This window comes from Salmo salar, chromosome ssa20 (genome assembly GCF_905237065.1).
Source record: "Salmo salar chromosome ssa20, Ssal_v3.1, whole genome shotgun sequence".
Taxonomy (NCBI): Eukaryota; Metazoa; Chordata; class Actinopteri; order Salmoniformes; family Salmonidae; genus Salmo; species Salmo salar.
In genome coordinates this window covers 52,594,690-52,611,234 of record NC_059461.1, presented here as the reverse complement: position 1 = coordinate 52,611,234, position 16,545 = coordinate 52,594,690, and the positions used below count along the sequence as shown (strand labels likewise).

The 16,545-nt window shown below is 42.8% G+C and overlaps 2 protein-coding genes across 7 annotated transcripts in view; both read right to left on the bottom strand.

Annotated features, from left to right (window-relative positions):
* Positions 1 to 5,035, bottom strand: part of LOC106580786 (unconventional myosin-Ic) — a 78,061-nt gene extending 73,026 nt beyond the window's left edge. The window contains exon 1 of one of the 3 annotated variants that reach the window (XM_014162197.2): positions 4,585 to 5,035. In XM_014162197.2, the coding sequence (XP_014017672.1) occupies positions 4,585 to 4,677 (93 nt within the window). In that variant the 5' untranslated portion in view covers positions 4,678 to 5,035. Of the gene's footprint in view, positions 1 to 479; positions 960 to 4,584 lie in introns of those variants that run through there. The other 2 variants (XM_014162196.2, XM_014162199.2) reach the window with 2 other exon arrangements.
* A 5,342-nt stretch (positions 5,036 to 10,377) lies between these two features.
* On the bottom strand, positions 10,378 to 16,251 carry LOC106580784 (14-3-3 protein epsilon). Of its 4 annotated transcripts, none has more exons than XM_014162194.1 (7): positions 15,952 to 16,251; positions 14,436 to 14,635; positions 14,067 to 14,173; positions 13,252 to 13,458; positions 12,989 to 13,125; positions 12,464 to 12,511; positions 10,378 to 11,380 (listed from the first exon to the last, which is right to left on the bottom strand). In XM_014162194.1, the coding sequence occupies exons 1-6, from the start codon at positions 16,013 to 16,015 to the stop codon at positions 12,504 to 12,506; spliced, it is 723 nt and encodes a 240-aa protein (XP_014017669.1). In that variant the 5' UTR covers positions 16,016 to 16,251; the 3' UTR covers positions 10,378 to 11,380; positions 12,464 to 12,503. The 4 variants fall into 4 exon arrangements, with proteins under 4 accessions (XP_014017669.1, XP_014017670.1, XP_014017667.1 ...); XM_014162195.1 differs by having other exon boundaries at positions 10,378 to 11,377; XM_014162192.1 differs by lacking the exon at positions 12,464 to 12,511.
* Positions 16,252 to 16,545: the final 294 nt, after the last annotated feature.

The window sequence follows — 16,545 nt, the reverse complement described above, 5'->3', positions numbered from 1 at the left end:
AGCTGTTCAGGTGGTTAAGTTGTTACATCATACATGTCATTGCTTCCCTGACTGACAGCCGCTCCTAATAGTCTCAGGATCCCATACATTGACGAATTAAAACATGTATGGTAGTAGTTACCACAAGATAAGTATCACTAAATAGGGTAACAACCTAACTGGACTAAGCTGCCTGGTGGTGTGCGAGTAAGCCTATCTATTAAAACAGTTTTAAGCCACTATTTAATGTTAGGCTACAACAGGTGTCTTGAGTTCATTTCATTCACCTTGGTTGATCAGACAAACTCGAAGGTTAGTGATTGTTTTCACAGACTTGTTTGCATGTACGACACCTGATTTCAACCCAGCGTGCGACTCGTCGCCGACATGCTACATTGTCACATATACGACGCACGCAACCTTCCTCCCGCTACAAAATAACTTCGTAACAGCCTGTTTAGGAAACGGAGGAGAAACAAGGTACCTAAAGATATACCTACCTTCAATGAGTCGAAGTCAATGCGACACAGTAGGCTTCTTCGCCCTGATGTCTCGTCACCGGCAGGCTACAAAAAGACAGCAAACTGCTCTCTCTCGTTAGACCAGCACAATAGTGAAAAGCCCCAGATTCAACTCTGTCTCTATGTTGACCAATCCTGTTAGCGGTTCCTCGTTACTGATCTCACAAGCAACTCCAATCTGGGGCTGTAATTCTACAGTGAAGGTTTCTTCTCTCAAATACAATAGGCTAACTCTGTCCACAGCCTTTGTAGCCTACAATATCCACCACTATTCATCTATTTTAAATTAATTTACACTTCTTTTTTTAAGTGTAACGATGTTCATCAAATATACTTATATTATACAACAGTAATTTCAAGTCATAAAAAAATATATATATATGATTACATTATTCTGAGCCACTCAGTATTTCAGTCCCCTGGTGAGTCGTGGAACAAATGTCAGTAATTTCCCCTCCCTCTTTCAAACACGCAACAGCGCTTATGCTGCGTTCATAACCAATTGGGAAGGTGGTAATTACCTGTTCTGTAGTCGTAAATAATGTTGGATGACTTCAAGTGCTTTGAACTCGTTGAGAAACGCCGATTGGCTAATGATCAACAAGGTGTATTAACCATAAACTAAAAAAACAGCTACCATGCTTGTAAAAGCAACGCGAATCCTAAATGCCAGTGAAGCCTATGTATTTTTGTATAAATGTGTATACCCCTGTGTATAAAGTTTGTCTGTGTTATTTGGTATATTGTGTTATATTTGTTGTTAATAAAAAAAATATGGTTGTAAACAAATTATAGCGTTGAAAAACTATATGAATAGATTGCTTTTTATAAATATATGTGGCATTCATATGCTAGTTGGATCTCAGAAATTGTTCCGGTTATAGTTATACACGTGCCGCGTTCAACTAGCTAGCAAGTCAGACATTTCGGAGTTTCCTAGTTCCGACTAGCACTTGACTGCGACAATAGAAGAGTCCCACGTGTAATTACGTGTTGGAGGGGAGTTCAAGTGGATTTTTACCAGTTGTATATTGTAAATACCACCTTCACACTTGGTTATGAACGTATCATTGATACCAGGAAGTTCTCGAGACCCATCCCACAGATTTAAGGTGGGATATTGTTTGTTTTACATCATGCTGTCACAACTTTCCTTTAAAACAGTTTTCAACAGGTGTAACACTTAATAGGCTATATGGGGACTAGCATATGCAACGTTTGCATTTGATAGCCATGTGTGAACCTAATTTTGCACTGTAGAGCACACGTCCTTGCTTTGATTCGCCTATTTTATGTGTGTCTATATGGAATGTATGCCTTTAGGAGTGTATGCCTATAGCTCCTACCCTAAGAACAACAAGGGTTGAGTGTCTGTAAATATTGTTGTACTGGTGAGAATATGCAGTTGAAAATTAACCTGAACGAGGAAAAAACAACCGCCGACGGTATTCAACTCACTTTCCCTTCGCTGACTTCGTAGTAGTGTTCTTCTACCCTCTACTGTCAATAGACCTGTCACTACACTAGTCCGCGTTCTGCCATGCGTTGCATGGTTCTTGAAAAGGGTGTGGCCACATGCGCGAATTCAACAATTTGCTATTGCTATAAATGTAAATCTTATTCAAGTCTATTATACACATTCTACTGTCATAGTAGACTATAGGTCTGAGGCATGTACACTGTACCAAAAGTCCACTGTCAGCATTGCCTTATTATTGTCAGCATTTGTATTGGTGCATATTACACGCCCTCTTCCCATGTGAAGGTGACCTTTGCAGTTCAATTGCCTGCCTGTATGTGATAATGGACTGCAATAGCACCGCTACCATAGTGATCGATTCATTACTATAGCCCACCTCCCCGCTCTCTCTTTCTCTCTCTCTCAATTTTTCAATTTGATGGCTTTATTGGCATGGGGAACATATGTTTACATTGCCAAAGCAGGTGAAATAGATAATAAACAAAGGTGAAATAAACAATAGAAAATGTACAGGAAACATTACACTCACAAAAGTTCCAAAAGAATAAAGACATTTCAAATGTCATATGTCTATATACAGTGTTGTAAGGATGTACAAAAGAGAAAATAAATAAACAGGTTGTATTTACAAATGTGTTTGTTCTTCACTTACATTTTAGTCATTTAGCAGACACTCTTATCCAGAGCGACTTACAGTAGTGAATGCATACATTTCATACATTTTTTTCTCCGTACTGGTCCCCCGTGGGAATCGAACCCACAACCCTGGCGTTGCAAACACCATGCTCTACCAACTGAGCCACACTGGTTGCCCTTTTCTTGTGGCAACAGGTCACAAATCTTGCTGGTGTGATGGGACACTGGTATTTCACCCAATAGATACAGGAGTTTATCAAAATTGGATTTGTTTTTCGATATCTTTGTGGGTCTGTGTAATCTGAGGGAAATATGTCTCTCTCTCTCTCACACACACATACACCCCCCCCCCCCTCCCACCACCCAAACACACTCTCTCTCTCTGACAAACACACACACACACTCTCTTAAAAAACACACCACCCAACTGTGCTATCTCTCCTCACTCTGCTTTAACTATGCTGGGAGGAAAGCTTGTATCCTGTTGACAAGGCCCTGTTCAATGGTAAGACAGACTGTACTCCAGGGAGTGTCTCTGTCTTTCACCACAGAATCTTTGTGAAACTTGAAGAGGGCATTGTTCCTCGAATAAGGAATTAGAAAATAGCGCATATGCCTACTTATTAACTCGCACACTACACGTGCCTTCAGTTCACAAGTCCACATGTTCAATCACACACACACACACACACACACACACACGCACCCAAAATCAGAGGCACGCGAGGGTGATGTGACCGTGGCGGAATGTTGGGATGTATGGGAAACGCATGTGCTGTTCCGGAATTTCTCTGTCTTTTCCTCACCTACATTCCATACCGTTCCCGTCATTAGCCACTCCTGCTCACTGAATTAACATAAGGCTCAAACTAAACGTATAAAGTAAACAGCGTCTCACTGGTTGTACACTATAGATTTCTATTCATTCTTAAGATCCAAGTTGGTCAAATTTGGTTTGTGTACTAGTTGAACATTCCATTAACCTGCACTGCTTTCTATGGCACGGCCTGTTATTTCACCATATGCTGTCTGATTTAAAGCCCCACACCCTGCATTCCTTAGATTGCGTGAACTGGAGAACCAGTCCCACCCACTCTCACATTCACCAGGAACTTGTGCAACAGAGATGGACAAAATGTCTTGGCAGAGAATAATGCTCTCCCCATTCCATAGAGAAACATGTAACCCTTCTTTAACTTGATCATACGTTATGTTAATATCATTATTGAGGTGGCAATCAACCATTCAGTTGGTTTGGATTTTCTTATTGTTTATAATTAGTTTATTCAAATGACGCCCTCTATCTTGAAGTGAAGACAGTGCCTCTCCACCGTTCAATTTTGTCTTGTATACTTTTCTGAATCTGCATTTACATTGGATGAACTTTTCACACCTCTTCACACACTGAAGTAGCCAGCACATTATAAGCCACATGTAACTTTTTTCACTTGGCACTCTGCTGAACCAGTATGCATAATCAACATCAATAGCCTAGCACTGAGTGGAAAAATCGAATGAGGATGGTATTGATTGCACTCTGTAAGCCGCTTGGAGGCTGCTGAGGGGAGGACGGCTCATAATAATGGCTGGAACGGAGCGAACGGAATGGCATCTAACCACGTGTTGGATTTATTTAATACCATTCCACCTATTTCGCTCCAGCTATTACCACGGGCCTGTCCTCCCCAATTAAGGTGCCACCAACCTCCTGTGGTCAAGCGAAAAAACAGTGTGGGCAGCCACGGTAAACAACTTTTTCCCCCGTGCCCAGTGAACCTCTAAAATGATACACCAGCTCTACTTCCACACAGCCAGATTCTAGCCTGGTCCCAGACATGTTTGTGCTGTCTCGCCAAAGTTAGCAAGACAGCACGAACAGATCTAGGACCAGGCTAGGGAAATCCTACTCTAGGATAGCTAGTTATTTCAAGTGTATGAGGAGTCAGCAGGTTGAATGGATGGACTCACCTTGGTGCAGCTGTGGCAGTAGCTCTCTCCATTCTTCCCAGGGGACAGGATGATCTCACCTGTAGGGATCAACTGGATCCTCAGCTCCATCATGGTCGCTCTCTCTTTCCTTTTCTCTTTCTCAATCCCTTTCTCTCTGTCTCTCTCTGTCCTCCGCCCACTTACTCGGTCCTTCTGACGGCGTCGCAATGAATTCACCCCTCGCACGTTTGTACAAATTCCTCCCCTTAACGTCTGCGAGAGGAATATGGCACTTTCTGTTACACTGTCAATAGAAAGAAGGAAAGGAAAACTAAAGTAGAAAAACAGATATTTTACTGGCAGCACATACAGTCATTTACATGTATGCTTCTTTTCTCAGTTATCTAACGAGGCCAAGACAGTCAAAGCACAAGGATGTTTCCTGCTTCTGTGCAGAGTGCTCTAGTGCGAATTTTCCCTTAGCAGGCAAAGGATATGTGTAGATAGTTAGTGTCAGGCTCTCTTTCCACAGCTGGCCCAGCAGTATAATTGATGTCCCCTGCACACCAGATCGCTGTGGCGCAGTGCACTCTGGGTTAGCCCGGGTATCAGGGTTTCCTCCTGGACCCATGCATCCTGTCTCGGACGTTCTCAACATTCACAGGGTAAACACCGGAGGAACCCACTCTGCTTCCCCACATTTCCCCTGGATATACAACTGGGAGGCACGCGTACACACCACATGCCTCCCCCACCTCTCCAGAAATAAATAAGGGACTTGTGCCTCTTGTGTTTCTAGTGTCTTCTGTTTCCTCTCCCCAAGGGGCGCACTAATTCATGTAGACAGGCAGATGGGCAGAGGGGAGTAGGCCAGGGGGTATCAGACAGAGGCTGGAGCAGCGACATTGTGACCATATCACTGTCTGCGGTGACAGAATGGTGTAAACACACACACACACACACACACAGATTGATGACCCCGTTGATCTTTGCTGTGACACTGACTGCCCTCAGTGCCTTGTGACCCCTCCCAAGGTTCCTGTTTGTTCCCTCGACCAGCATCATCTCAGCATCCTCTCAGAATCAAACCCTTTAAAAGCTGCCCTCCCTGGACCACTGACATCTAGCGATCTCAGCAATGCCACCACAAAATGTTAATTATCAACACTGATATGGATTGAATATCAACGATAGATTGTGTTTTGCTGAGTCTGGAGTTACAGCATGGTTTTGGGTGTATGATTGGCGAAGGAACAATGGCTCTATATTACTGTATGTTTTTGGTCATCAATATGGTCAGTCAGTGGTGGGATATGTGGTGAGGGTGACTGAGAATAAGTATAGAAACTGATTGTGGTTGTGTTGAGTAGTGTTTTGGGGAAAGTGTTTGCGCTATAGTGGGCTGTGGGCAGTGTCTCTTCTGTAACTTCTATGTTATTGTTCCTTCTTATCCTCAATCACAGTGTTCCCTAGATGTGTGTGTTCATTACAGCCTTGTGTACGGCCTTGTGAACATGCAGATATGTGTGTGAGAGCACGGCTATTTGTACATGTGGTGGTAGTGGGCCATTGGTGTGTGCCTTCCTACAGTGTCTGGGGGGCTGCTGAGAGGGGAAGTGACAGTGACACACATCCTTTGACCCGCGCTCAAGGTATTCCTGATTGCTGGGCATCAACAGGAAACAGTGGAGTTGACGCAGCAAGTCCTCAGGCCGGGCTCAGCCTAGCAGACTGTTATGGATGAGAAGAGAGAGAGAACACACACAGACATCCCTGAAACATACTGGGAAGAACAAGAACTGTTACAGAAGGCAACTATGAATTGCCCTATAAAGCCTTTATACGGTAGTGTGTGTCAAGGTGAGCCAGGCGCAGTGGGAGAACTCCTACACGAGGGGCCAGTGTTCCTGAACTAGGCGCGGACACAACTTGTCACTGACAGAGAAGTCTGTAAGGATGTAGAGAGGGAATTGCATCCTGTTTGTGTGAGAGAGAGAGTTATGGGCCAATCTGTGAGTAAATGGCACGTGGCCACGGCAACGAGAAAGGGCAGGGAGTGGTAGGGCAGAGGTTCAAGAACATACTGTGTACTGAAGTTAACAAACTGGGATAGGCTGGTGCTATATCACAGTGTTGACTGGAAATAGCCATGTCTACTTTTAACCCTAAAAAGGAAATCCCTAATATTTCCATGCCGTTTGTTCCTTGTCTGCTCAAAAGCCGTTATCAGCCTCCGACAACGCAGGATTCAGCAGGGCCGTTTCCACAGGAAAGCACGGGACGCCGATTAGGCTACCACTCAAACACCAGCCCAAAGAACTGTTCTCACACTACAGCGTAGACTTCACTCTTATTTCCCCAGAAATGTTCTGATTGTACTTGTCCAAAAGATGAATAAAATATGAATTTTAATTAGATTACACTGTATTTTGGTACTCTATTTTCTTCTTACATTTCCCCTACGGTAGGTTATATTTGCCATAAAAACTTTGAATGGGGCCAAACTCGTGCCGATTTGAGCTAATCTTTTTTTTTTATCTAGCTCTAGCAATTGCTGCCCTCTTGTGGTTTCAGATAAAAACACAGCTTGAGTCACACGATGAGTCTCACAATGAATGTTGGAATTAATTATGGTGTCATGGTAAATCTATTGTGCACACAAATCTGAAGCCTCCACTGAAGATAGAATGAAATCACACTCCAGCAGTTGAGACCAGAACCCACCAATGTATAGTTAAAGAAGACTACAAGCAACTATAGGCCTAATCCAAACAGTTAGTAGCTAGGTGATTAGTCTCCATACTCACTAGGTAAGCAACACATTCAGAAGAAAAAACAGTGTTTATAATGAGAAGGACTGAAGTATGAATGCTGAGAAAATCAATTAAAAAAAAAAAGCGAAAGAAACTTTTCGAAAAGGCATGTTTTAGTTCTGCAGTATACCAGGTAATGATTCTATGAAAGAACAGCGTTCCCTTTTGGCCCAATGCATAAATGTTGCCAGCACTGAAGATCCCGGTCTTTGAGTGTTCCTCTGTATCATGAAAGTCATATTGAAGAGGGAAAAAGTGCAAAAAGGTGAGTGAAGTACCTCTTAATCACGCTCCATTCAAATGTCTTTTCTGTTTGCTCCATAGGACATTAGAGGAATCACTCACGTATTGACCATACACATCAGATACATACACTGAGTTGTACAAAACATTAGGAACACCTTCCTTATATTGAGTTTCACCCCATTTTACTCTCAGAACAGCCTCAATTCGTCAGGCATGGACTCTACAAGGTGTCTAAAGCCCATGCCGGCCCATGTTGATTCCAATGCTTCCCACAGTTGTGTCAAGTTGGCTGGATGTCCTTTGGGTGGTGGACCATTCTTGATGCACTTAAATCTTTTGTCTTGCCCATTCACCCTCTGAACGGCACACACATAATCCATGTCTCAATTGTCTCAAGGCTTAAAAATCTTTCTTCAACCTGTCTCCTTCCCTTCCCCTCATCTACACTGATTTAAGAGGTGACGTCATAATGTTTTGATAAACTCGGTGTACAACATGACTAATGATAAAATCCATCTCCTATTTTACATGTCAACTATCATCTACAGCCATCCTAGATCTGATGGACAGATCTCAGCTGGAAGGGGGAGTGGGAAAATGAAGAGGAAAATAGAGTGTGAGGAGAAGGAAAGGATTCTGCCTGTCAGTCCATCGATATTTGACCCCCAGGTAAGGTCAGACCTATTCCAAGCTTGGGATCCTCATAATTACAAAATATTTCCACAAATGTCAGATTTTCACAAATGCCTTACCTGTTTTCTATTTCTGACAACGTAATATAGGTACAGTCAACAGATCAGCTTTGATCTCTTCTCTCAAATATCGAATGTAGTTTTAGCTGAGTTTCAGTGGAAGCAGCCTCTGTATGTACACGTCTTGTTCTCCTGGGGGTGCTAAAGAAGCTGCTCTTGTGTCACCCTGTAACTAGTGAGGCGGGAGAGGAGAGTCTGGACAGCATACGCACACAGTTGTATGAGTTGGACAATGCTGTAAGACTGCCTTATTATACATTGAATACTCACTGAAGAGTTGGCACTGTCTGTCTTTAACAATACTGACAATCACATTCATCCAATAACAGAGAGGTAAACACCAACCAATGGAGGCAAGGCTGTGTCCATCCAAAACGATACGTCGATTTGACCTGCCAATCGACTTCAGACAGCTGGAGAGTGGCTTGGATGGATATGCCACAGATCAATTCAGAATGTGAGATCTGTCATTCATTCATTTGGTGGAAGTGACACGATTTTGGAGGTCATTCTCATCTTTCTCTGTGTCCCAGCCAGGCCTCTCTCCACGGGGCTATCTCTGCAGGTTCTGTCGGAGTGTGTAAGCGAAGAAGCAACCTCTACAGGAGAGTCTTTGAGAAGTTTGATAAGGACAGAGATGGACTGCTTTCTCTCAAGGTAAATCCAAATCAAATGGCATCATGTAACGTGGCTCCCCCCACCACAGCGGATGGTCTGAGAGGAACCCTCACCAGCAGGCGCCTACCCAGCAGAAACAATAGACTGACTAGTTTATGGATGAAATGTGAGAATCTTAATCCGTTTAAAATGTATAATCCTGTTACAAAATACTATGTGCAAAACAGCAGCTGTGGACAAATCTATATCGAATCACAATTTACAAACCACGTACAATGGGTTGTCTCTCTGTATTGCAGGAAATGGAACGTGGCATATGCGACCTGTACATGGCCAATGTCACCGCAAGGCAGCTCCAGCGGCTGGTGGTATTGATTGACGCAGATGAAAAATCACACTTTGATTGTGTGTCATTCTGCGCAACATGTGCCCTGCCTGAAAGATTATTTCACTCCGCGTTAATGTAAGTCAGTCTTATGATTGACACATAACCAACTGTCAAATGACAAAATAAACACACCAGGTGTACTCATATGAATGAGATGAACTCACTCACTTTCACATAAAGAATAAACAATCAAGAAAAGACCAGCAAATATAAATCCTTATATTCTTGAAAGTTATTACTATTAACACTGGGTTAAATCAACACTTGAAATATCAACATCTGGAGAAAAAAAAAAAAAAAGTGAAAATGCCCGTTTGGAAGAGGCAGACTTCAGCTCACTGATGGGGAAGCTCTGCTACTCCTACATTTCATCAACGACTAGACTTTTGTTAATGATTTCAAGACTTAACGTGTTCAAACAAACCTAGACCAGCACCTAGGGCTTTCTTTATAGACACTGTGGCTGTTGAGACTAGGGCCCCTGTAACCTAGTTAGGGTCTTAGTCACCTGTCACCGGAGTGTCACGGTGACAATTTATATAAGCGTTTTGTAGGATTATTTGTCCCTTTTCATTTGAATAACTTGTCAAAGCCAACATTCTTGTAATGTAGGCCTACTTATTTCCCTGCCATACATGCTTAACTGATATACAAGTAAAGCACTTTATGTATGACAAGTGCTAGCAAATAAATGAAATCCATCATTAAAATTGTTTTAACTTAATCTTCAACAAAAAAACTCCCAATTAGAGATTTAGTGTAGGGGCCAACCAACCATGAGGTCTGTGGTGGTGTTCGAAACCACCTTGTCCATCTCCAACCTTCCTCCGGTGCATCTCAAACGACAGTGACTTAACATGGCCTACCGAAAGTAGGCAAGTACCATTTCGTGAGTAATTTCTAATCCACGTTTAAAACACCCAATTCCATGTCTTTACGCCTACCATAAACATTCAGTCAAAAATCGAGTAGCACGAATTAAATCGTTTGATGAAATCAACACCAGACGTTTAGGTATGTTTAATTTAGATTGTTTAATGTTAATTCCATGCTGTGTTTCAGTAAGAACAATACAGGTGCTCTATCTGTGGCTCCAGTCAGATATCCAGTAGTACAAATTAGCTTTAAGTTACACATAATGCAGCAAAAAGAAAAGAAAAACATGAACAACGTAAAGGAGGGGAAAGAGGCAGAAAAACTATTCATTAACTCATGCAGGCTTGAAGTCATCTATTTAGAACCCTGTCATTTTGCAACAGAAGCCAATCGAGAGCCGTTTCTTCACTAAACGCAACAATGCTCCCTTGGAGTTTTAAAACCGCTACCAGCCACCATCTGAAATCAGCAAGTACGCACAATACAGTATTTTAGCACAAAGTACAATCCAAAACATCACAATAGAATCACTATGGTGTAAAAGTTAAGCATTTTGCTCCACGTGGATATCAAGAATTTTGCCGACTTCCTCTGAAAAACTAAGTTAAGAAGAGCACTTTGTTTAGACTTGCCCTTAGAAGGTTTAATGATTTGCATCTTTCACTAACACAGAAATATTACAGCTCCCACAACTAATAGACATATCAGTAATAAAAGTTAATTTCTGTAATTACATTAAGAAAAAAAATTCTCAAAATACATCCAGCAACTGATAAAATATTGAGGAAAGAGCAAAAACAAAAAATACAATAATGAAGATAAAAATCAGAAATGCTTGTACCAAGAAAAATAAAATTATCCAGGGACTCTGTCTTTCCAAAATTGTATGTCGTCTCAATTAAGTGGTATTTATATTTGAATTGAATTTAAGGGGAAAAAAATAAAATGTTAATGAAGAGAACTGATTATCTCTAGAGAGCCGCTGTCACTTGGGCGTGGTGGCTCCTGTTGGGACTCTGGTTTGTTTTCATTTTGGGGGAGGGGTGAGTGTGGAGGCGGGGGTCTCAAGTTGGCTGTGAGGTCTTACTGGGGCTCGTTCTCCACATCTTGCAGCGCCTCTTTGTTCTGTTGTTCTTCACCTGCTTGAAAACAAGAGACAATGGACGGTGAGGGCTGGGCTTTCAGGTTATTTACAAGAGAGACAACCCTCAGTCTAGGTGATCAGAATCAGTGTCCAAACAGAGATGCTGTGGAAGTATTGCATTACTCCTGTGACAGTTTTAAATTAAGTCTCCGAAGTTGCAGGTGGACAAGCCGAAGTGAGCCCAGCGGTGGTTTCATTCAGCGTGCCACGTCACATCTTAGCACATGCAGTGAAACTTCAACCACTAACTACGACCTCGTAGAGCATATCAAAACGCACCAGTGTGGTGCTTCAAATAAAAAAAGGACATCTCAGAGTAACTAAAAAGCTTTCGAACGAAAAGTCCTATTTGGGCCATACTTGACAACCTAATAGATGACTTCCGTTTATAATTGAGAAGCAAGTTTGATTGGTGAATTTCTCCTTAGCCATCTAGCTAATGCAGTAACATAGAATATTTGGATAGATCTGCCCAAGACTCTACACCCAAGTATTATATTCCCAACATTAGCCACTATATTGTGCTGGTGTTCCGTTGCTAGTGAGACAACTGTCTATTTGTGTCATGCTTCAGGACGCCAGGCAGACAGAATGACACAGCGATTACGAGACTGGATGTAGATAAATGTCACCTAGTCAAAGACAGACAGGATATCACATACAGCTTGCTCAACAACTGGTGCCATGCTGTTAGTCCTCTTACAATAGCTACGGAGACCAGGCAGGCAACTTCAGAGCGTCAGACTCTACACACAAACCAAAGTTGGAACTTGGTGAAACACCTTGCAGCCCCACAGAGAAAGATGGTCACCTTGTACCTACAGAGCTGTCCTACAGAACCCAATAATCTGTCAGCTGTCCATCAGAACATGAAAAAGACAGTTGCTCTAACTAAATGCATTACTGATACAGCGGTGATTTAAAAACAATCACTACGTAGAAGGACGATTCATAAGACACAGTGTGAACATACAACTTTCCCCATGACACAAACCGATGACAGGTGAGTGGCGTTGCAGTGACTTAGTAGTGAAGGTGGACAGAACACAAACGAGTCAAACTAAATGCAGAAAACACTTACAAAGTACAGATTATGGGAAATAAACGGCTGTTTTGTTCCTTTAGGATTCTACACAAACGGAAGGAGAGAGGAGAGATGAGTCGGACGTTAAGATGAAGGTTGAAGAAGCTACAACTCTAGAGGGCAGAGAGAGGGGGGAGAAGACCACTAAGCAATGCAGAAGGAACTGCAAGGTGAAAGGCACAAGGTTGGGTTAGAGACGGATGGAGAAGGGAGACGTTCGGGTTAGCGTAATGATCCACGTCAGCAGCTTAGAAAAGAGCCGAATAACCAACAGCACAACTCAACAAGATTGAGTGCTACACTCTTCTGGTAGGATAGCATCTGTTTACAAACATATTGTAATGGATTAACTGACAAAAAAATGGCAAAGGCTAACTGCTGTAATATTGCAAGCATAACTCAGACTGGAAGAAATGGCAGAATTGAGCATGCTCTCAAATCTATTTCCCCCCCTTCATAATATGACCAACTTCCTCCATACATTCTAAAAGTCCAAGTGGGGGACCTCTCACTCACGCTTACCATCTCCCTGCATGTCTGAAGTCCATAGTGTCAGGTTGTCGCGTAACAACTGCATGATTAGTGTGGAGTCCTTGTAGCTTTCTTCGCTCAGCGTGTCCAGCTCTGCGATGGCGTCATCGAACGCAGCCTTCGCCAACCTGCAGTACAAACACGGGATTATGTCACACTTGTATCAAGAGAATAGGTCACCGTATTGAATCAACATAAAAATGTGATATTTTAAGTTAGAAGTCTATCAAGGGAGAGCTATGCGAGGTACTTGCCTGCAGGCGCGGTCGGGCGAGTTGAGGATTTCATAGTAAAATACGGAGAAGTTAAGAGCGAGGCCTAGGCGAATGGGGTGTGTAGGTGGCAGTTCGATCATGGCGATGTCGCTCGCAGCTTTGTAGGCGACCAAACTGTTCTCTGCAGCCTCCTTCCTGTCGTTCCCGGTGGCAAACTCAGCCAGATACCTGTGGTAGTCGCCTTTCCTGAGGGAAGAGCAAGACAGAGAAGCATCAGTGGGTCACCGTGGTGTAAAAGATAAGGCTCCATGCAAACACGGGTCCATGGGAAACAACTACGTTCCTATCCCAGGGACGGGAACAGGACAACCTGAAGAAAATCTAGGGGATAGGTCCGTTTCGATGAGCAACAAATGGAGGAGAAATGTCAAAGCAGGAATTCCTGATTTAGCTGGAGGAATCACAATCCCTGCTCTACGCTTTATTCTAGAGCCATTAAGAGTTTTTCGGATGGGGAGTTAAACGGGTGTCCTGACTCTCCGTGGTCACTAAAAAAGCCCATGGCACTTAAGAGTAGGGGTATGAACCCCGGTGTCCTGGCTAAATTCCCAATCTGGCCTTCATAACATCATGGCCACCTAATCATGCCCCGGTTTACAACTGGCTCATTCATCCCCCCTCATCTCCCCTGTAACTATTCCCTAGGTGTGTTCTGTCAACTTACTGGGTAAAATAAGGGTTAAATTAAATAAATACAAATGGTTGTGGAATACTATTCTAACAGGGTCATAAAACCCCCCCACCAATAACCATCTATCAAGCATCTATTCCCAAACAAGTGAAGAGGCTCGTACATTTTGTAGTAGAAGACCTTGGACTCTCCCGTGTTGGCAGCTGGAATAAGATGCTTGTCCAGTACATCCAAAATGTCATTACAGATTGACTTCAGCTCGTTCTCAACCTGCAGGAGAAAATGACTCAATGAATGACCAGCCACTGGCACAATGTTAGGCACAACAAGCAACACTCAACAATACACAAATGTTATCATTCAGGTGAATTGCCTAAATTATTTTATATCGTTCACAATTGTCTCCAGTAGAAATGCGACCATATTGATTTAAGAGTGCTGCAGGTCAAATGCTTCTCCCATCATGTCAGATCTCTCTCGCACCAGTTCTACACGAATGCACTCAGTGACTCATACTTCTGGGCTTACTCACTGTTTGCCTGTATTCCCGGATCATTTTCAATTTGTCTTCTCCACCCTTGTTTTCTTCCCTTTGTTCAATACTGCTGATTATCCTCCATGATGCTCTCCTCGCCCCAATGACATTTTTGTAGGCCACTGATAGTAGGTTTCGCTCCTCGACTGTTAGTTCCACATCCAACCCGGCCACTCTTTTCATGGACTCCACCATTTCTGTGGGGAGCAGAGAGGAAGTCGTAAGTAATTGGGGCTGAAAGATCATAAAATAAAACCACGGGACAAAGTTTGACTTCAGAGATTTTTTTCTTCCTTTTTCTTATGATGAAGTTACAGATTTGAATTTCTCAACCTAACAATACAATCCCAATCATATAAAGTCCTATTTACAAGTGTCTCTGTCCCTAAACCTGGGCCTGTATTCACAGAGTCTCAGAGTAGATCTATGATCAATTTTGCCTAATCAACCATAATGAATATGAATAAGGACAGGTGAGACCTGATTCTAGATCAGTATGCCTACTCTGATCTGCCGGATAAATACAGGTTCTTGATCAAACGATCTTGGAAGGTAGTATCTGCTGCAACATTTAGGCTTAATTCAGTCATGCCGAGGCATTAATTCTACAAGACTACATCTATACCCAATCAACGTATACCCAGTGACAAGGTACATAACCATACCTTTCAGAAACAGATAGTTACATCAGTGTCAAGAATGAGAGCAGCATGTCTGTGAATAATCGCATTTGATTTGAGGGTGAAATGAAGCAGCTCAACTGGTTTTACTTCGGGGCAAATCAAAGCTGCGTGTGGCCAGCCAGACAGGCGTGACCATGCCCTGTAATAACACATCTAAAAACAGCTTCTGCTTCATGCCAATTGACAGGCACGTTAGCTAGCTTGCTAACTTAGCTACCTACGTCAAAATTTCTTATCATTGGGGTAGGTTTTGTTTCAGGTCAGTCTTCGATACGTCACACCCAGATAGCAGGCTATGGCTAACGTTGGACCACGAGAAGTTTAGTAAACTAGGGTAGGGTATTTGGCAGGCCAACAGATTTACATATTTCGATTGCCATCTAGTACTGTAGTATATGTTCACATTGGCTGACATCATTGTTTGGGAAAAGTAACCCCCACGTAGCTAGCACATATAACGTTAGTTGGCTATCGTGTTAACTAACTACCACCCCACTTGCTTGCTAACGTTAGCCACCTAGCTCTCGCACCATCAATAATCCGCCATTTTGTATTCTCTTTAAATTATCCATATATTTAAACAAATCTGGTTAAGTGGCTATCGTATTGGCTAATTAATGTTAGCTACACAGCTAGCTAGTTAAGCTAATGCGTTAGCGCACTGACTTCACCGTCCTCGCTAGAGGCCCCCTGCAAGAGGGAGTGAGGATGAGTGAGTGCAAGTGTTAGCTATGTTGGTAGCTACTAGCTAGCTAACGTTAGCTAACTGGTGAAGAAAAATCCCCAGCAACGAACATGTCCCTCCATCGAATAATACAATTGTCTCTTACCGTCATATCTCTCAGCCTGTTCGGCGAGTTTTGCCTGATATACTAAATCATCCCGATCGCCCATTTTGTTCCGAGTGTCGAATAGTCTAGTTTAACTGACAAATTGCTAAAAAAGGCTCGACAGTAGCTGCTACTAGGTCAATCTGTCGGTGGTTCCTGGAAAATCAACGGATAGATCAGTGGCGTTTCCACCCCACCGGTTGTACTGGAGTAAAAAAAAAAAAATGGCGAAAATCTACATCCGGGAACCTTTCACACCACACACGCATCACCTCCATTGAGGATCCCCGCCTGGCTCAGAAACCCCCCCTCCCATTTTAGCACGGCTTGGCAACCACTGACTCGGGATTCCAGACATTTCCATTTCCACCCACAGTAACCATGATCATGATGAGCATGATCACATTCATTTTTTTTTTTTTAAAGCCTGATAAGGCTTTCTCAATCTTTCTTCTTAACCAGAACACGTGAAACAGGCTGGCTGTGACATCTTTAACAAATCTGGGACCAAGTTTTGGTGGACAGGCCTGCAATAATAATCAGCTGTCTGGATATTTAAATACAAATAAACACCCAAGTAGGCCAACTGGCGTA